Source organism: Carcharhinus amblyrhynchos, chromosome 13, assembly GCF_965287045.1.
Source record: "Carcharhinus amblyrhynchos chromosome 13, sCarAmb.v2.hapA, whole genome shotgun sequence".
Taxonomy (NCBI): Eukaryota; Metazoa; Chordata; class Chondrichthyes; order Carcharhiniformes; family Carcharhinidae; genus Carcharhinus; species Carcharhinus amblyrhynchos.
In genome coordinates, this window is record NC_137336.1 from 71,201,757 (window position 1) to 71,224,089 (window position 22,333).

At 46.7% G+C, this 22,333-nt stretch overlaps 1 protein-coding gene across 1 annotated transcript; it reads right to left on the bottom strand.

Moving 5' to 3' along the window:
- Positions 1–220: 220 nt before the first annotated feature.
- Positions 221–21,337, bottom strand: LOC145351571 (ETS translocation variant 3-like protein). Its single transcript, XM_080201164.1, has 5 exons — positions 21,263–21,337; positions 19,711–19,945; positions 4,596–4,773; positions 594–762; positions 221–497 (listed from the first exon to the last, which is right to left on the bottom strand). The coding sequence occupies exons 1-5, from the start codon at positions 21,321–21,323 to the stop codon at positions 346–348; spliced, it is 795 nt and encodes a 264-aa protein (XP_080057290.1). The 5' UTR covers positions 21,324–21,337; the 3' UTR covers positions 221–345.
- Positions 21,338–22,333: the final 996 nt, after the last annotated feature.

Sequence of the window (22,333 nt, forward strand, 5' to 3'; positions counted from 1 at the left end):
CCTCAAATTTAGTTCTGGGATCAACAGAAAGATATGGATTGGAGTTGGAATCAAGGACTGGGAGCAAGTGGGGAAAATACGGAGAGGAGCCCTGGAGGACTGGAACTAGAAAGAGGAAACAGGGCTAGGATGGATAGCAATGGGTAGGAAAACCAGAGAGAATCTTGATCACAAGAGAAACACAAACTGGAGTAAGAGTCTGGGGCAATAAGAAGAAAAGAAAGGGTTGGAGAGAAGAGAAAGAAAGACAGAGACTGAAGAGAGAAAAGTGAAGACACAGAGAGGGAGACAGTCACACAGACAGGAAACACAGTGTAGAATTCCCAGCGGGATTGAGTTGAGGGACTAGCACTGTGGAGGAAAGGGAATATACAGAGGGGTCGTCCTGCTGACTGAGAGAAATGGAGAGTCTGGTGGGTACGTGAAAATGCCTCCCGGCAGGACCATATATGGACAAGACCGGATGACCAAGCGCTCACGGAGATGGGGACCAAAGCCTAGAAGGAAGGAGGAAGAGCAGAGAGAGAAGATAGTCAGGAGAGAAACTTACCATCTCAATCAATCCCACAGACTCTGCACTCTCAGGCACTCACCTGGTAGAACTCTACTATCTGAGAGGGGAGAGCAGATTCCAAAAGCGCCACCTATTTGCAGCTTCCTCCGACCTACATCCCCATCCCGGAGTCTGTGCTGGACCTGGGGAGACTCTCCGGACTCGGTGGGACTCACCATTCCTTCTGTAGGGCTCTTGTGGGCCAACAGCTGCTGAAAGTGAGGGAGGAGGGAGAATTAGCGCACTGGGAGGAGGAGAGAGACTGAAAGGGGAGTGAGGCGCTCATCAGGAAACTATCCCTCTCTGATAAAGCATTGGATTGTCTCTGCAAACTCTTCCCGTGCTACCTTGTAAATGTGAGGGAACTGAGGACCACACTGATCTCAACAGCGTTCTTCCCTATACTCCTGTAATCCCCTCCACACCAATCCCAAAACACCCACTCTCCAATATTCCTCCCCTCCAATACATTCCCAATGCAACTCCCCTCCAACACATTCCCAATGCTCCCCCCTCCAATACATTCCCAATGCTCCCCCCCTCCAACACATTCCCAATGCTCCCCCCCTCCAATACATTCCCAATGCTCCTCCCCTCCAATACATTCCCCAATGCTCCTCCCCTCCAATACATTCCCAATGCTCCTCCCCTCCAATACATTCCCAATGCTCCTCCCCTCCAATACATTCCCAATACTCCTCCCCTCCAATACATTCCCAATGCTCCTCCCCTCCAATACATTCCCAATGCTCCTCCCCTCCAATACATTCCCAATGCTCCTCCCCTCCAATACATTCCCAATGCTCCCCCCTCCAATACATTCCCAATGCTCCCCCCTCCAATACATTCCCAATACTCCCCCCCTCCAATACATTCCCAATACTCCCCCCCTCCAATACATTCCCAATACTCCCCCCCTCCAATACATTCCCAATGCTCCCCCCTCCAATACATTCCCAATGCTCCCCCCCTCCAATACATTCCCCAATGCTCCTCCCCTCCAATACATTCCCAATGCTCCTCCCCTCCAACACATTCCCAATGCTCCCCCCCTCCAATACATTCCCCAATGTTCCTCCCCCTCCAACACATTCCCAATGCTCCCCCCCTCCAATACATTCCCAATGCTCCTCCCCTCCAATACATTCCCAATACTCCTCCCCTCCAATACATTCCCAATGCTCCTCCCCTCCAATACATTCCCAATGCTCCTCCCCTCCAATACATTCCCAATGCTCCTCCCCTCCAATACATTCCCAATGCTCCCCCCTCCAATACATTCCCAATACTCCCCCCCTCCAATACATTCCCAATACTCCCCCCCTCCAATACATTCCCAATACTCCCCCCCTCCAATACATTCCCAATGCTCCCCCCTCCAATACATTCCCAATGCTCCCCCCCTCCAATACATTCCCAATACTCCCCCCCTCCAATACATTCCCAATGCTCCCCCCTCCAATACATTCCCAATGCTCCCCCCCTCCAATACATTCTCCAATGCTCCTCCCCTCCAATACATTCCCAATGCTCCTCCCCTCCAACACATTCCCAATGCTCCCCCCCTCCAATACATTCCCCAATGTTCCTCCCCCTCCAACACATTCCCTAATGCTCCCCCCCTCCAATACATTCCCAATGCTCCTCCCCTCCAATACATTCCCAATATTCCTCCCCTCCAATACGTTCCCAATGCTCCCCCCTCCAATACATTCCCAATATTCCTCCCCTCCAATACATTCCCAATGCTCCCCCCTCTAATACATTCCCAATACTCCTCCCCTCCAATACATTCCCAATGCTCCCCCTTCTAATACATTCCCAATACTCCTCCCCTCCAATACATTCCCAATACTCCTCCCCTCCAATACATTCCCAATGCTCCCCCCCTCCAATACATTCCCAATGCTCCTCCCCTCCAATACATTCCCCAATGTTCCTGCCCTCCAATGTTCCTCACTCCACCATTTCCTCCCTCTCCTCCCCTCCTCTCTCTCTCTCTCCTTCCCTCTCCTCTCTTCAACTTCCACCCCTCTCTGTGCAAGAACACACAAAATAGGAGCCGGAGTAGGCCATGCACAGTACAATTCAAGCTGTTCGCGTGGCTTCAGTGAAGGAAAATTCTGGTTGGCAAATGCACTCTTTTTTTTTGAGGATATGACGAGTATGGTGGATCAAAGGAAACCTTGGAGTAGTAATCCTGGATTTCCAAAAAGCTTTTGATAAATTGTCACACAAAGCTTCATCAGACAGATACAGGCTGAGCCCACACTGCCATTCAATATGATTGGGCTTGTTCATTACCACTCTTACCAACTTTTACAGATGCAACATAGAAAGTATTCCTTCTGGGTGTATCACAGCTTGGTATGGCTCCTGTTCTATGCAAGACCACAAAAAACTACAAAGGATCACGAATGAAGCCCAGTCCATCATGCAAACCAGCCTCCCATCCACTGACTCTGTCTGCACTTCCCACTGCCTTGGAAAAGTAGCCAGCATAATCAAGGATCCCAACCAACCTGGACATACTTTCATCCACTTTCTTCCATTGGGAAAAAGATACAAAAGTCTGAGGACATGTACCAACCGACTCAAGAACGGCTTCTTCCCTGTTGCCATCAGACTTTTGAATGGACTTATCTTGTATTAAGTTGATCTTTCTCTACACCCTAGCTATGGCTGTAACACTACATTCTGCACTCTCTTCTTTCCTTCTCTAGGAGTGGTATGTTTTACATAAGAACATAAGAAATAGGAGCAGGAGTAGGCCATCTAGCCCTTCGAGCCTGCCCCACCATTCAATAAGATCATGGCTGATCTGTCGTGGCTCAGTTCCACTTTCCCGCCCTCTCCCCATAACCCTTAATCCCCTTTCTTATCAAAAACCCATCAACCCGCGTCTTAAACATATTTAGCGAGGCAGCCTCCACCACTTCAACGGGCAGAGAATTCCAGAGATTCACCACCCTTTGAGTGAAGAAGTTCCTCCTCAACTCCGTTCTAAACCGCCCCTCCTTTATCTTGAGGCTGTGCCCCCTAGTCCTACTGTCTTTTTTGAGTGGGAAGAGTCTCTCCACCTCTATCCTATCCATCCCATTCATCATCTTATACGTCTCAATGAGATCTCCCCTCATTCTTCTAAACTCTAACGAGTACAAGCCTAGTTTATTCAGCCTCTCCTCATAGCTCAACCCCCTCAACTCTGGTATCAGCCTAATAAACCTCCTCTGCACTCCCTCCAAGGCCAAAATATCCTTGCGTAAGTACAGCGCCCAAAACTGCACACAGTACTCCAGCTGCGGCCTCACCAATGCCCTATACAGCTGCAGCTTTTATATTCAATCCCCCTCGCTATGAAGGCCAGCATCCCATTCGCCTTCCTGACCACATGCTGCACCTGCAAGCTGTCTATATAGCGCACAAGAAACAATACTTTTCACTATACTAAAATTTGATTTACTATTGTCACATCAAATTTCTTCCCATGCTCAACTATTAAGTCCCCCCACCCAACTCCATCAGCCTGTATCTGTCCGATGAAGCTTTGTGTGACAATTTATCAAAAGCTTTTTGGAAATCCAGGATTACTACTCCAGGGTTTCCTTTGATCCACCATACCCGTCATATCCTCAAAAAAACATGAGTGCATTTGCCAACCAGAATTTTCCTTCACTGAAGCCATACTAACAGCTCTAATTGTACTGTGCATTTTCTCATGTATTGTTCAGACGTCTTAACTCATAGATTCTGGGATTTTCCAACAACTGATCTCCAGCTAATAAGGACAAAGAAAATTACAGCACAGAAACAGGCCCTTCGGCCCTGCATCGACCATGCTGACTGACTGACCTAAAAGCCCTTAACCCTTCCAAGGACCATATCCCTCTACCCCATCTTATTCAAAGAATGGGCCTGCCATTTCTCTCTCCTGCCTTTCTTAAATCATGGCGTAATGTCACACTGCTCTCCTCCTTTCTGCTCCTCCTCCCTTTCCTCTCCCTTCCCCGCACCTTGTGACAGAACAGCGATGCACTCTGACCTGAGACTTGGCCATGTCGGGTGCCAGCGGTGCGAAACAGGGGGCAGAGCCTGGCACCCATGGACTGATGGGCAGTTCCCAGAGTGGGCAGCTGATCACGATCATCTTACTGAAGTTAAACTTGTACGTGAATCGTTTCCCTTTGGTCTTGTGTAGAATTCGCTTGTTGTAGTAATACCTGGGGAGGAGGGAAAGAGAGTCTGTCAGAGTGTGAGAGAGAGAGAGGGAGAGAAATAGAGAGTTTGGTGGCGGGGGTTGTGGAACACTGAGAAGTTTTGTGAAGGAATCACTTACTACTTGGAGAGGAGGGAAAAAGCATCAGTCGCTGAGGGAGATAGGGAGAGTGGAGGGATGGTGGGGAGAGAGACTGGATGAGAGAGAGAAAGAGAGAAAAAAGAGCAAAAGTGAGAAAGAAAGTGTAAAAATACACTTTCATGGACGTTATTAGAAATACAAAAGGATTTATAAATAAGAAAAACAGCAGTATAGCAGCACGCTGACCTGGTCCCCTATCTGTCTACAGACAGAACCCTCCTCCTTTCCTCTCCTCCCCCTCCCCCTGGGGTGATTACCCACTCTCAGTACCAGTTGGTGATCCTTTCATTGCGGTGTTGCCCTGAAAAGGGACAATCACCACATCCCTCCCCCTTTAACTCCTTTATACAATCTTCTCAACTAAGGTACTCAGTCCTGAAATTTAACTAAACACAAATTGGATAATTATAAATACAGTCTTTGAGCATGTTTCTGTTTCTTTTAAAGCTAAGATACTTCTACAGGGTCATCAGGAACTGCAATAATAGCTGTGTCTTCAGGTAGTTCATTACTATTTGCTTCAGTTACATCTGTTACAGGTACTTCAGTGCTTATGAGATAAGAAATATTTCTTGATGGTAACACTAATTGTTGGAGAGTCTCTCAACTCCCCATGTGATCCACAAGTTATAGAGGCATAGAGGTTTACAACATAGAAACAGGCCCCTCACTCCAACTTGTCCATGCCACCCAGTTTTTACCACTAAGCTCGTCCCAATTTCCCACATTTGGCCCACATCCCTCCATACCCATCTTACTCAAGTAACTGTCTAAATGCTTTTTAAAAGACAAAATTGTACCTGTCTCTACTACTACCTCTGGCAGCTTGTTCCAGACACTCACCACCCTGTGTGTGAACAAGTTGCCCCTCTAGACCCTTTTGTATCTCCCCCCCTCACCCTAAACCTATGCCCTCTAGTTTTAGACTCTCCTATCTTTGGGAAAAGATGTTGACTATCTATCTCATCTCTGCCCCTCATTATTTTATTGAACTCTATAAGATCACCCTCCAGCCTTCTATGCTCCAGAGAAAAAAGTCCCAGTCTATCCAGCCTCTCCTTAAAACTCAAACCAGCAAGTCCCGGTAGTATCCTAATAAATTTTTTCTGCATTCTTTCTAGTTTAATAATATCCTTTCTATAATAGGGTGACCAGAACTGTACAAAATACTATAAGTGTGGCTTTACCAATGCCTTGTACAACTTCAACAAGATGTTCCAACTCTTGTATTCAATGTTCTGACCAATGAAACCAAGCTTAAAAAATATATTCTTCACCACTCTGTCCACCTGTGACTTCACTTTCAAGCTATGAACCTGTACCCATAGATCTCTTTGTTCTATAACTCTCCAACATCCTACCATTAACTGAATTGGTCTTGCTCCCGTTCGATCTACCAAACTGCATCACCTCACATTTATCTAAATTAAACTCCTTCTGCCATTCATTAGCCCGCTGGCCCAATTGATCAAGATCCCATTGCAATCCTAGATAACCTTTTTCACCGCCCACCATGCTGCCTTGGTGTCATCTGCAAATTAACCATGCCTCTTAAATTCTCATCCAAATCATTATATAAATGACAAATAACGGTGGGCCCAGCACTGATCCCTGAGGCACACCACTGGTCACAGGCCTCCAGCTTGAAAAACAACCCTCTACAACCACCCTCTGGCTTCTGAAAAGAAGCCAATTTTGTATCCAATGGCTACCTCACCCTGGATCTCATGAGATTTAACCTTATGCAATAACCTACCATGCGGTAACTTGTCAAAGGCCTTACTAAAGTCCATGTAGACAATGTCAACAGAACTGCCCTCATCTACCTTCTTGATTACCCTTTCAAAAAACTCAAAATTGTGAGACATGATTTTCTACTCACAAAGCCATGCTGACTGCCCCTAATCAGTCTTTGCCTCTCTAAATGCCTGTAGATCCTGTCTCTCAGAATACCATTATCTTACCTTGACCCTTCTGTGAGGTCTTGTCTTGCCCCCTCTATGAGATCTTGCCTTGCCTTGCCCCTGCTGTGAAGTCTTGCCTTGACCCCTCTATGAGGTCTTGCCTCTTCTCTGAGGTATTCATTGCTTATGAACCTTTTTCTGGGGTATTCTCTAATTTTCCTGTCCATAACTATTTGTTCCTCCTTGTGATTGCTGCTGTAAGCGCATTGTCAAGACTGTTGTCTTTTTTTTCACTGTCAGCAGCTGCTGCTTCCTCTGTACTTTTCCTGTGCTTTTGAAGTTTTGGTGCAAACCTGCTCTTCATTGAACTTTTAAAACTTCTGATTTTGAGACCATCGTTTCAGTGATTTCTGGAGATTTTTCTTCCTCTGGCTGTTTGAAAGCTCTTTTCCTTTCTTTTTGATGGTCTGGTTTTTTTTTGTCAATTTCACTGGGAGACCTGACATCCTCAGGGTTCAAGGGACTGTTGTTTTTAAAAAAAATTTAACCTTTTTAAAAACCTGTTGAGGACTTGCTTGAAGTCCACTGGAATAGAGATTGTTGTCACTGAAGGTTCAGAGGTCCTGCTCCAAACAGGAGACTCTTTCAGCCTCTTGATTCTCTGCATTTCCGGACAATGCACATTGGCCATTTATCATTTTTTTCATTTAAAGCACTGCTTTCTGCGTGCTGTTTCAAAAAAAAGCTTTAAGAAAAGAAATGCTGCAAAGTTAAGTTTTTTTTCAGTATATGTTTCTAAATTTTTGACTGTTCTGGCCAATTCAGATTTGTTTTACATCTGTCCCTCAATCTCTCCAATGTACTGATGCTCCCGGACTGCCTCTCCATCTAGTCTACAATGTGAGTGGAGGTACATTTCTGCATTTCAACTCCCCTTCTTTTGGGTCCTGCCTCAGAGGCCCTGCCGTGTTCTCTCCGTTGCCCATGCAGCTTGGGAACTGTCCGTCTTTTCTGATTCTACATCGCTCAGGGTCTGGCTACATCGCAGCATCTCAAATGGGTCTATTCATAGAATCTACAGCACAGAGACAGGCCCTTCAGCTCAAACTGGTCCATGCTGACCAAAATGCCCATCTAAGCTAACCCTGTTTGCTTGCATTTGGCCCGTATCTTTCGAAACCTTTCCTATCCTATAACTGCCCAAAAGCCTTTTAAATGTTGTCAATGTCCCTGCCTTAACCATTTCCTCCAGGAGCTCATTCCACATACGTACCACCTTCAGTGTAAAAAAGTTGCTCCTCAGGTTCCCATTAATTCTTTTCCCACTTAACTTAAACCTATGCCCTCTACTTCTCGATTCCCCAACCCTGGGAAAAGACTGAGTGCACTCACCCTATCCATGCTTCTCATGATCTTATACACCTCTATAAGATCACCCCTCAGTCTCCTACGCTCCAAATGAAAAAGTCCTAGCCTGTCCAATCGCTCCCTATAACTCATTCCCTTGAGAGCTGGCAACATCCTTGTAAATCTCTTCTGCACTGTCTCTAGTTTAATGACATCTTTCCTATAGTAAGGTGACCAAAACTGAACACAGTACTCCGGGTGCGGCCTCACCAACATCCTGTACAACTGCAACATAACTTCCCAACTTCTATATCCAATGCCCTGACCGATGAAGGCCAGAATGCTAAAAGTCTTCTTCATTGTCCTATCTACCTGTGACTCTACTTTTAGAGACCCATGCACCTGAATTCCAAGGTCCCTCTGTTTCGCGATTCTCCCTAAGGTCAATCAAAGACAGACAATTGGGTGAGTGTGTTTTCCTTCAGACTTCAATTAAAACAGGATACTCACAGTTGTCAGGCCAGAGAAAATGTCATCAAAATGTTATCCTTGTCGCCAGGATGCACTTTCACAGACCTCATCAGAAACAGAAGGTATTTATTAATAAGAAAAACAGCAGCTGAAATAACTTCTCAGAGGATGGTGTCCCGTCACCAGATTCCCTTTATTTACCAACTCTATTTCACTCCAAAAATGCTTCCAGAGCACTGTCGGAATCCAGAGTCTCAGGAAATCTGACACTCCCATATTTATATACAGATGAGGCTCCCTGATTGGGCAGGCAATTCTGACCTCAATCAGGGATCTCATATTCTACGAGGCCAACCTCATGGGTCTTGTTGAAGTCATTGCACCCCTCCCCTGCTAAGTCCGAGGAGTCTCGATGATTCGTGTGCCTCATGGGTCTTTTGCAGCATTTCAGCGCTGGATCCAGATCCTCCAACTCAGCATCAAATGTGGGCGGGGTGTATCCAACTGGCAATGTCTCTTATGACATGAGTGCCAGAGTTCCTGTTCATTTCCTTCCTCGAGTGGCTTCATCCGCATTGTCCATTTCAGACTCCGAGGTCCTAACTACAGGTGACATAGAGGTGGGGCTGGCCACTCTGGGGGGACTCTTGTTGGTTCTTGGCTGCTAGGTATAGTTAGCTCCGGGATGAACTGTGATTCTGAGACCCGCACCTGGTCCAGATATTTTTTTCAGATGGGCTGTCCCATGCAGGATACAGGCCCCATCCTAATGTCCACCATTCCTGATAACCATGTGGGACCATTAGTGTAATTCCTTACCCAACTTTTTCACCAGCCTCCAATTGTCTATGTCGGCTGCTATTGTTGTGGTCTTTGCGTTGGGCTTCTTGTTGCTTTTCCATGCTCTCTCCCAGGTTTGGGAAGAGCAAACTTAATCTGGTGCAGAGTTGTCTGCCCATGAGTAATTCTGTGGGTGCTATTCCCACAGTGACATATGGGGTTGTCCAATAATCTACTAACCAATGGGAGAGTTTGGTGTCCATTGATGCTGCCGGCTATGTTTTAAGCTAGCTTTTAAAGTCTTTAAACTCTTTCCACGATGCTGGATGATATGGTGTCATCCTGATATAGAATCATAGAACCCTACAGTGCAGAAATAGGCCCTTCAGCCCATCGAGTCTGCACCAAACACAATCCCACCCAGGCCCTACCCCCATATCCCTACATATTATACCCACTAATCCCTCTAACCTACGCATCCCTGGACACTAAGGGGAAATTTCTTAGCATGGCCAATCAACCTAACCTGTACACCTTTGGACTGTGGAAGGAAACCAGAGCACCCGGAGGAAACCCACGCAGACACGAGGAGAATGTGCAAACTCCACACAGACAGTGACCCGAGCCGAGAATCGAACCCAGGACCCTGGAGCTGTGAAGCAGCAGTGCTAACCACTGTGCTACCATGCTGCCCAATGATATGTCGAATCCCAATCAACTTCATGAACCGGGTGAACTCCTGGCTGGCGAAAGCTGGTCCGTTGTCAAAGGAGAGCACTTCAGGGATGTCATACATCGCAAATGAGGAACAGAGTTTCTCTACTGTTATCATTGTGTTTGCCAAATACATCATATGTGCTTGGAGTGGGCATCCTGTATGACCACGAACATCAAGCCCATGAAAGTGCAGCCAAGTCCATGGTCTATCAGGCCATTCCCCTGGTGTAGGACAGCTGGTGGTGGCAACTATTATTCTTGCTGGCATTCCAGGCACCAACCCACAAGTGCCACTATGTCTACATCCATTTCCAGGCCACCAAACACAGCTCCTGGCCAGCATCTTCATTTTGGACACCCCTGGGTGGCCATGATGTAGTTCAGCCGATATAGCATAGCGACCCTGACTCAGAACTACCACTAGTGCCCCCAATAGCAGTATTCCACTGTGAGCTACTCTCTTCTACTCCAATGGGAGTGGAATTGGGTTGGACTGGCCTTTCTGTTTCCCCCCTTAGTACTAAGTGTTTCACTTTTGCGAGGGCAGTGTCCTTTTGCGCCCAAAGACGTATATTATGTGTGGCCAATGTGGGGGGTGGTTATCCAAAAACTTCATGGTCATTACCATCTCTTCTGCTTGGGGTACCATTGGTGGGGTGTCTGCTAAAGGTAATCTCATTGAGGCATCGGCATTTGCCGCTCGACCTTCCTCCCAGTGCTCCAACCAATAGTTGCAGGCGGCCTATAATAATGCCCACCACTGGATCAGAGCTGATGCTATTGGTGGTACCGCTCTGTCCTCTCTTAACAGTGCCAGTAGCAGCTTCTGATCGGTAACAATCACAAATTTACACCCATAAATTTTTGGTGAAATTTCTTCACTCCAAATATTATCTCCAAATCTTCTTTTTCAATCTGGGCATACTTTCTTTCTACAATAGCCAAGGTCCTGGAGGCAGATGCTATTGAGCATTCCTCTCCATTTGGCCATCTATGTGATAATACTGTCTGATGCTATTCAGAGACACATCGCAGGTTAGCACTAACTCTTTTCTAGGGTCATAATGTGCTAAGACATTCAACAATGACAGATGTTTTACTTGATGGGTAGAACATTCCCAAGTTTGACCCTTTTTTAGCAGTTGATGCAGTAGAACCAAGATGGAGGTGCAGTTTGGTATAAATTTTCCAGAGTACATCACCAATTCGAGAAATGACCATAATTCCTGATTGAGGTGGGAGCCGGGATGTGTTTAATCACCCACACTCGATCTTCCAAAACATGTAGACCTGACTTGCCCACTTTGTAACCCAGAACGGTCACTTGAGGTACCAGGAAGTTGCATTTCCCCCTCCTCAACTGCACGGGTTCTTGATAAACCACTAAGGATCTCCTCCAGGTTCTATAGGTGTTCTGACTTTATATTACCTCGAAGGAGAACATCGCCCAGGCAAATGCCAACCTGGGGTAAACATTGTAATATGTTCTCCTTTTTTTTCCTTATTCATAGGAAGGAGCTTGAGGAAGGAGTTAGGAGGGCTAAAAGAGGTCACGAAAAGTCCTTGGCAAACAGTATTAAGGAAAATCCTAAGGCATTTTATACATATATAAAGAGGAAGAGGGTAGCCAGGGAAAGGGTTGGTCCACTCAAGGATAGCGGAGGGAATCTGTGCATGGAACCGGAGGAAATGGGTGAGGTACTAAATGAATACTTTGCCTCAGTATTCACCGTAGAGAGGAACTTGATAGATGAGCAGCCCAGGGTAGGGTGTGTAGATACTCTGGGTCATGTCGATATCAAAAAGGTGGTGGTATTGGGCGTCTTAAAAAGCATTAAAGTCGATAAATCCTCAGGGCCTGATGGGATCTACCCCAGAATACTGAGTGGGGCAAGGGTGGAAATTGCTGGGGCCTTGACAGAAATCATTATATCCTCATTGGCTACAAGTGAAGTTCCAGAGGACTGGAGGATAGTCAATGTTATTCCATTGTTTAAGAAGAGGAGCAGAGATAATCCAGGAAATTATAGGCCAGTGAGCCTTATGTCAGCGGTAGCAAAATTATTGGAAAAGATTCTTAGGGACAGGATTTACTCATATTTGGAAACAAATGGACTTATTAGTGATAGTCAGCATGGTTTTGTGAAGGGGAGGTCGTGCTTCACTAGATCAAGTTTTTTGAGGAAGTGATAATGATAGATGAGGGAAAGGTAGTGTATGCTGTGTACATGAACTTCGGGAAAGCCTCAAACGAGGTACTTTATGGTAAGATATGAAAGGTGAAGTCACACAGGTTCAGAGGAGAACTGGCAAGATGGATACAGAACTGGCTTGGTCATAGAAGACAGAGGTTAGCAGCAGAGGGACGCTTTTCCTATTGGAAGTCTGTGACTAGCGGTGTTCCAAAGGGATCAGTTCTCGGACCTTTGTCGCTCATAGTGTATATAAATGATTTGGAGGAAAATGTAGCTCGTCTGATTAGCAAGTTCATAAATGACGCAAAAATTGGTGGCATCGCGGATAGTGAAGAGGATTGTCAGAGGACACAGCAAGATATAGACTGATTGGAGACTTGGGCGGAGAAATGGCAGATGGAGTTTAATCCAGACAAGTGTGAGGTAATGCATTTTGGAAGGTCCAATGCATGTAGGAATTATACAGTAAATGGTAAAACCCTAAGGATTATTGACAGGCAGAGAGATCTGGGAGTACATGTCCACTAATCAGTGAAAGCGGCAACACAAGTAGATAAGGTAGTCAAGAAAGCACTGCCTTCGTCGGTCAGGGAATCGAGTATAAAAATTGACAGGTCATGTTGCAGCTGTACAGAACTTTAGTTAGGCCTCATTTAGAATATAATGTGTAATTCTGGTTGCCACACTATCAGGATGTGGAATGCTTTGGAGAAGGTACAGAAGAGGTTTACCAGGATGTTGCCTGGTCTAGAGGGTATTAGGTATCAGGAGAGGTTGGATAAACTCGGTTTGTTCTCACTGGAATGACAGAGATTGAAGGGTGACCTGATAGAGGTCTACAAGATTGAGTGGCATGGACAGAGTGGATAGTCAGATGATCTTTCCTAGGGCAGAAAAGTCATGTACTAAGGGACATAGGTTTAAGGTGCATTGGGAAAAGTTTACAGGAGATGTGCGAGGCAAGATTTTTTTTTTACACACAAGGTGGTGAATATCTGGAATGCACTGCCCAGAGACGTGGTGGGTACATGCACAAGAGTGGCATTTAAGGGGCAACAAGATGAATACATGAATAGGATGGGAATGGAAGGATATGGACTCTGTAATTGCATATGGCTTTAGTTTAGACAAGGCATCATGATTGGCACAGGGTTGGAGGGCCGAAGGGCCTGTTCGTGTGCTGTATTGTTCTTTGTTTTTTCTTTGCTTTCTGGATAAAGCAAGCTGCTAATACCCCAAGAGGCAACAAGGGCCTTTAATGTATTCATGAAATATTTCTGTGAATCCCCATCTAGCTGCAACTAACTCATAGAAACGAGATACAGGAGTAGGCATTCGGTTCTTCAAGCCTGCTCCAAATATTCATTTTGATCATGGCTGATCATCAAATTCAATATCCTGATCCCGCCTTCCCCCCATATCCCTTGAACCCTTTAGCCCCAAGAGTTATATCAAATTGTTTCTTGAAATCAGACAACATTTTGGCCTCAAATACATTTGGTGATAGTGAATTCTACACGTTCACCACCCTCAGGGTGAAGAAATCATATCTAATTTTGAGAACAAGAGCCTCCCTATCAGTTCTGCATATAAATTCTCGACCCAGGGAATCGGATATTGGTCCAGCTGTGAATAGCAGTTTATTGTTTGCTTAGAGTCCCCGCGAAGACAGACTGAACCATCTGGCTTCAAAACAGGCACAACTGGTGTTGCCCATTCTGCAAACTGGACAGGTTTTATTATACCTTCTCATTCTAATCTTCTAATTTCTGTTTCCACTTCTTCCCTTAAAGCAAGCAGTACTCGGTGGGCCTCGTAAAATTGAAGGAGTGTGTCCTGGTTAACATGTAATGTCACTTTGGTTCCTTTTATGGTTCCTAGCCCTTCTCGAAAAACCTCCAGGTATTTGAGCCGGATACAGGACAGCCTCAAAGCAAAGCCAAGCCTTAGTCATAGAGGTCATTGACGTTTACAGCATGGAAACAAGCCCTTCAGCCCAACTTAAGAACATAAGAACATAAGAAATAGGAGCAGGAGTAGGCCATCTAGCCCTTCGAGCCTGCCCCGCCATTCAATAAGATCATGGCTGATCTGTTGTGGCTCAGTTCCACTTTCCCGCCCTCTCCCCATAACCCTTAATCCCCTCTCTTATCAAGAACCCATCAACCCGCGTCTTAAAAATATTTAGCGAGGCAGCCTCCACCACTTCAACGGGCAGAGAATTCCAGAGATTCACCACCCTTTGAGTGAAGAAGTTCCTCCTCAACTCCGTTCTAAACCGCCTCCCCTTTATCTTGAGGCTGTGCCCCCTAGTCCTACTGTCTTTTTTGAGCAGGAAGAGTCTCTCCACCTCTATCCTATCCATCCCATTCATCATCTTATACGTCTCAATGAGATCTCCCCTCATTCTTCTAAACTCTAACGAGTACAAGCCTAGTTTATTCAGCCTCTCCTCATAGCTCAATCCCCTCAACTCCGGTATCAGCCTAGTAAACCTCCTCTGCACTCCCTCCAGGGCCAAAATATCCTTGCGCAGGTGCGGCACCCAAAACTGCACACAGTACTCCAGCTGCGGCCTCACCAATGCCCTATACAGCTGCAGCAAGACCTCCCTACTTTTATATTCAATCCCCCTCGCTATGAAGGCCAGCATCCCATTCGCCTTCCTGACCACCTGCTGCACCTGCAAGCTGGGTTTTTGCGACTCATGCACAAGGACCCCGAGGTCCCTCTGCACCGTCGCCTGCTGCAGTTTTTCGCCACGTAAGTAATAGTCCTTCCTACCATTCTTCCTACCAAAGTGGACCACCTCACACTTGCCAACATTAAATTCCATTTGCCATTTCCTGGCCCATTCGCCCAGCCTATCTAGATCCTTCTGCAGACTCTCCACACCCTCCGCACAATTTGCCTTTCCCCCAATCTTGGTGTCATCAGCAAATTTCGACACCCTGCACTCGGTTCCCTCCTCCAGATCATCTATATAAATGGTAAATAGCTGAGGCCCCAGCACCGACCCCTGGGGCACCCCACTAGTCACCATCCGCCAATCCGAATAGCACCCATTGACCCCCACTCTCTGCCTCCTATTTGACAACCAATCCTCTATCCACGCTAACACCCTACCCCCAACTCCATGTCCCCTGACCTTCTGCAATAACCTCTTGTGAGGTACCTTGTCAAACGCCTTCTGAAAATCCAGAAAGACCACATCCACCGGCTCTCCTCTATCCACTGCCCTAGACACATCCTCATAGAACTCCAGTAAATTTGTCAGACACGACTTCCCTTTAATGAAACCGTGTTGCGTCCGCCCTATCAAGCAATTCCCTTCAAGATGCCTCGCAACTTGTCCATGCCACCCTTCTTTTTAAAAACCCCTAAGCTAATTCCAATTGCCCGCATTTAGCCCATATCCCTTTATACCCTTCGTACCCATCTAACTATCTAAATGCTTTTTAAAAGATAAAATTGTACCCGCTTCTACTAATACCTCTGGCAGCTTGTTCCAGACACTCACCATCCTCTGTGTGAAAAAATTGCCTCTCTGAACACTTTTGCATCTCTCCCTTCTCACCTCAAACCTATGCTCTCTAGTTTTAGACTCCCCTACCTTTGGGAAAAGATATTGACTATCTACTTTGTCTATGCCCCTCATTATTTTTTAGATCTCTATAAGATCACCCCTCAGCCTCCTACGCTTCAGGGAAAAAAGTCCTAGTCTATTCAGCCTCTCCTTATTACTCAATCCATCAAGTCCCGATAACATTCTAGTAAATTTTTCCTACACCCTTTCTAGTTTAATAATATCCTTTCTATAATAGAGTGACCAGAATTGCACACAGTATTCTAAGGCCAATGTCATGTAGAACTTTAACAAGATATCCCAACTCCTGTTCTGCGCTGTAATGTTCCATGTTCTACGTATTCAATGTTCTGACTGATGAAACCAAGCACGCTGAATGCCTTCTTCACCACTCTCTCCACCTGTGACTTTCAAGGAGCTATGAGCATGCACCCTAGATCTCTTTGTTCTGTAACTCTCCCCAACACCCTACTATTAACTGAATAAGTCCTGCCCTGGTTCAATCTACCAAAATGCATCATCTCGCATTTGTCTAAGTTAAACTCCATCTGCCATTCATCAGCCCACAGGCCCAATTGATCAAGATCCCATTGTAATTGGAGATAACTTTCTTCACTGTCCACTATGCCACTAATCTCGATGTCATCTGCAAACTTAATAACCATGCCTCCTATATTCTCATCCAAATCATTAATATAAATGACAAATAATAGTGGGCCCAGCACTGATCCCTGTAGCACACCACTGGACCAGAAAGTCAACAGTCCTTCTGAAACCCGGCAAGGCATTATAACTGTTCCTGATATGCAGAGTCAGAGCTGCAAAGTAAGCTTTCATAGAATCATAAAGCATTATAAGGAGGATGTGGAGGCATTGGAAAGGGTGCAGAGGAGGTTTACTAGGATGTTGCCTGGTATGGTGGGAAGGTCTAATGAGGAAAGGCTGAGGGACTTGAGATTATTTTCGTTAGAGAGAAGAAGGTTTCGAGGTGACCTAATTGAGGCATACAAGATTATCAGAGGGTTGGATAGGGTGGACAGCGAGAGCCTCTTTCCTCGGATGGTGATGGCTAACACGAGGAGACATAGCTTTAAATTAAGGGGTGGTAATTATAGGACAGATGTCAGAGGTAGGTTCTTTACTCAGAGGGTAGTAAGGGCGTGGAATGCGCTGCCTGCAGCAGTTGTGGACTCACCAACTTTAAGGGCGTTCAAATGGTCAGTGGATAGGCATATGGATAACATTGGAATAGTTTAGGTTAGAGGGTCATTAGATTGGTTCCACTGGTTGGCGCAACATCGAGGGCCGAAGGGCCTGTACTGCGCTGTAATGTTCTATGTTCTATGTTCTAAAGTTATAGAATCCCTACAGTGCAGAAGGAGGCCATTCGGCCATCGAGTCTGCACTGACCACAAGCCAGGCCCTATTCCCATAACCCTATTTATTTACCTTGCTAACCCCCTGACACTCAGGGGCAATTTAACACGGCCAACCTAATCTGCACATCTTTGGGGTGTGGAAGGAAACCGGAGCACCCGGAGGAAACTCCCACAGACAAGGGGAGGGCATTCAAACCGTTTTCACTCAAGCAACCGTTTTCTAACAGGGAACTATTTACCCAATCCAGGTGGGTTTCTCTCAACCAGTTTCGCCTCAAGCCTGAGCCTGCCACTGCCATTAACAGTAAGGGACAGGAACAAAGGCTGTACCCACAGCTCTCAGAGGTTCCCCTGTATAAATCCTCAGTCTTGCTGGTGCCTTGATTAAATTTAAGGGTTCAAGTCCAGTACACATTGGACTGAACACTGATTCTTCTCTGGCCGCCGATAGGACCATGCCTGTATCGCCCTCCATTAATACTGGACATCCATTTAGTCTTACAGTTAGAACAAAGAACAGTACAGCACAGGAAACAGGCCCTTCGGCCCTCCAAGCCTGCGCCACGCATTGGTCCAACTAGACCATTCGTTTGTATCCCTCCACTCCCAGGCTGCTCATGTGACTATCCAGGTAATTCTTAAACGATGCCAGCGTGTCTGCCTCCACCACCCTACTTGGCGGCGCATTCCAGGCCCCCACCACCTTCTGTGTAAAAACACCCCTCTGATATCAGAGTTATACCTTGCCCCTCTCACCTTGAGCCTGTGACCCTTATCTTAATTGGGTCTGTTTTGCACATTGCTATACGATTTAATTGTTCCTCGTCAGATATAGATGAACCTTCCAGAGTGTGCACTCTCCAGGACACGAGCCTACCTGACCTTTTCCTAAGTCAAGGTCTTGAAAGGCCAGCACAGTGGCACAAGAGTGACATCTAAATCGAGGTCTTGAAAGGTCTCACGGCGCTAGGGACCTGGGTTCAATTCCCGGCCTGGGTCACTGTCTGTGTGGAGTTTGCACCTTCTCCCCATGTCTGCAGGGGTTTCCTCCGGGTGCTGCAGTTTCCTCCCACACTCCAAAGGCACGCAGGTTAGGTTGGTTGGCCATGCTAAATTGCCCCATTGTGTCAGGGGGTTAGCAAGGTAAATAAGTAGGGTAATGGGAATAGGCCCTGGGTGGGATTGCGGTCGGTGCAGACTCAATGGGCCAAATGACCTCCTTCTGCACTGTTGGGATTCTATAATCTATGATTCTACGAAAGTTTACTTCGCCGCCCTGACTCTGCATATCGACAACAGTTACAATGCCTTGCTGGGCAGGGTGGAGTGAAGTTATGGGGTGATGGAGTGGAGTCAAGGTCGATGGAATGGAGTCAAGGGGCAATGGAGCGGAGTTGAGGGACGATGGAGTGGGGTTGAGGGATGATGGAGTGGTGTCGGGGACAAGGGAGTGGAATCGAGGGGCGATGGAGCGGAGTCGAGGGGCGATGGAGTGGAGTCGGGGGCGGTGGAGTGGAATCGAGGGACGATGGAGTGGAATTGAGGGACGATGGAGTGGAGTCGAGGGCGATGGAATGCAGTCGAGGGCGATGGAATGCAGTCGAGGGGCGATGGAGTGGCACCGAGAGGGACTGTTGACTTTCTGGTCAAGGCTTCGCTTTGCTTTGAGGCTGTCCTGTATCCAGATACCTCCTGAGGGAGGCTATGTAATCGCCTGCACTCAAGTGGTGGTCACTGAATTCAGGCGTGGGTGTCCATTTGTATTGGGATACCTTTCAATTCATATGTCCCACTTGCCATGTTTTCCAATGGTAGAACCAGCTGTAGCGTCTGTTTCAAGCCTAGTTGGGCTTCTGCCAACAGGCGTTTTTGGATAATTACATTCTTTATTTATCCCGCACAGCAAAAGGTCTCTTAGTATCTCATTAAGTATCAACCCAAATTCGCATGTTTCTGCTGTGAAGTTATTACAGCAATCAGCAAGATTGCCCTAGTGTCTGTTTAGTTCTCTATAATCTAACAGAGAATTCAAACCCCCACCCCCAGCCCACCCTCACCCTCCGGGCTAACTACCCTCAATAGTCCCAATTTGTCCCCCAAGCCAGGTGACCCTTACTCCGCTGCGTTGTCCATACTAAAAATCACCACAGAATGAGAGGGGTACAAACACAAAGAGAAAGAGAGACTGAAAATGAGAAATAAAATGGGAGTGAGGGAGAAAGAGAGTGAGAAAGAGAAAAATGTAGGGATATGGACCAGAACAGTGAAGAAGAGGATTGAAAAGCAGAGAGAGAGTTTGTGTATGTGAAGAGGGCAGTTAGAAGGGACACGAAGAGGAAAAAGAGGAAAGTAAGGAGAGAGAGAGAGAGATGGAGAGGAAGGTGAACAGGGAGGACTTATCAAGAGAGCACCGCTCCTTACCTGAGGGCTCGGCTGAGCTTGTCGTAGTTCATTTGAGGTTTACATTTCCTCATTCCCCAGAGCCGAGCCACTTCATCAGGATCCTTGATGACAAACTCTCCGTAATCCCCCTGCCAGGCAATAACTTCTCGATATTCCTCCTTCCGCAGCAGGTCCAGGATGAAGTGCCAGAGCTGAACCTGGCGACTCCCAGGGCTGGAGTCAGGCTTGTAAGCCCAGTCCGGGTAGGCCAAGCCTGGAATACAGGCCCAAAAAACACAGAAAAGAGACAGTTAGGAGATAGACTGATCCATGGTGGTATCCGAACTATGTTCCATCAATTAAATCTCAATTTGATTTTGATATATTTTGTCAATAAAAGACTCAAGGGGAAATAAGATTAGGTCATGCACGGATCATCACAGACAGTGCGAAGGATTGGACACAGACTGGGTGAAGGGACGATCAGTCTCGGGCCTCAGTGATTGGAGGATCAGTCTCAGGGCTCAGTGATTGGATGATCAGTTTCGGGCTCAGTGATTGGAGGATCAGTTTCGGGACTCAGTGATTGGTGAATCGGTCTCGGGGCTCGGTGATTGGTGGATCAGTTTCAGGGCTCAGTGATTGGAGGATCAGTTTCGGGGCTCAGTGATTGGAGGATCTGTCTCGGGTTCAGTGATTGGTGAATCAGTCTCGGGACACAGTGATTGGTGGATCAGTTTCGGGGCTCAGTGATTGGAGGATCAGTCTCAGGGCCTCAGTGATTGGAGCTTCAGTTTCGGGGCTCAGTGATTGGAGGATCAGTTTTGGGACTCAGTGATTGGTGAATCGGTCTCGGGGCTCGGTGATTGGTGGATCAGTTTCAGGGCTCAGTGATTGGAGGATCAGTTTCGGGGCTCAGTGATTGGAGGATCTGTCTCGGGTTCAGTGATTGGTGAATCAGTCTCGGGACACAGTGATTGGTGGATCAGTTTCGGGGCTCAGTGATTGGAGGATCAGTCTCAGGGCCTCAGTGATTGGAGGATCAGTCTCAGGGCTTCAGTGATTGGAGGATCAGTTTCGGGGCTCAGTGATTGGAGGATCAGTCTCAGGGCCTCAGTGATTGGAGCTTCAGTTTCGGGGCTCAGTGATTGGAGGATCAGTCTCGGGGCTCCGTGATTGGTGGATCAGTCTCGGGGCTCAGTGATTGGAGGATCAGTTTCGGGGCTCGGTAACTGGTGGATCAGTCTTGGGGCTCAGTGATTGGAGGATTAGTTTCGGGCTCGGTGATTGGTGGATCAGTCTTGGGGCTCAGTGATTGGAGGATTAGTTTCGGGCTCGATGATTGGTGGATCAGTCTCGGGGCTCTGTGATTGGTGGATCAGTCTCGGGGCTCAGTGATTGGAGGATTAGTTTCGGGCTCGGTGATTGGTGGATCAGTCTTGGGGCTCAGAGATTGGTGGATCAGTCTCAGGGCTCAGTGATTGATGGAACAGGCCTTAAAGGCCTCCTCCTGTTCCTGGTGTGCCCTTCGGAAGCCCTGTAAACATGAAGGTTCCTCTCAAAATATTGGCGTTTTGATGTCTGCACTAACCTGGCAGCCAGTATAACCCTGGGATAGGAGCCCAGGACTCTGTTCCACAGGCACACTGCATCACTGTCCTGGGATACCTGCAGACAAATAGAGAAATAGTGTCAGTGACAGGAGAGGCAAAAGGGAATGAGTGTCAGAGAGGTTTACAGCATGGAAACAGGCCCTTCAGCCCAACTTGTCCATGCCACCCTTTTTTTTAATCCCTAAGTTCATTCCAATTTCCCACATTTGGCCCACATCCCTCTATACCCATCTTACCCATGTAACTGTTTAAATGCTTCTTAAAAGACAAGATTGTACCTGCCTCTACTACTACTTCTGGCAGCTTGTTCCAGGCACTCACCATCCTCTGTGTGAAAAAATTGCCCTTCTGGACACTTTTGTATCTCTCCCCTCTCACCTAAAACCTATGCCCTCTAGTTTTAGACTCCCTTACCTTTGGGAAAAGATCTTGACTATCTAGCTGATCTGTGCCCCTCATTATTTTATAGACCTCTATAAGATCATCCCTCAGCCTCCTACACTCCAGGGAAAAAAGTCCCAGTCAATCCAGCCTCTCCTTATAACTCAATCCATCAAGTCCCGGTAGCAACCTAGTAAATCTTTTTGCAGTCTTTCTGGTTTAATAATATCCTTTCTATAATTGGGTGACCAGAACTGTACACAGTATTCCAAGTGTGGCCCTACCACTGTCTTGTACAACTTCAACAAGATGTCCCAACTCTTGTATTCAATGTTCTTCCTTAGGTATGGGGCCCAAAACTGCTCACAGTACTCCGTCCAGAGCTTTATAGAGCCTCAGAAATACACTTGTATCCTAGCCCTCCTGACATGAATGCTAACATTGAATTTGCCTTCCTAACTGCTGACTGCACATTAGCCTTAAGAAAATCTTGAACAAAGACTCCCAAGTCCCTTTGTGTTTCTGATTTCCTAAGCATTTTCCCATTTAGAAAATAGTCTATGCCTCCATTTCTACTTCCATAACCTCACACTTTTCCACATTGTATTCCATCTGCCACTTCTTTGCCCACTCTCCTAACCTGTCCAAGTCCTACTGCAGCCCACCCC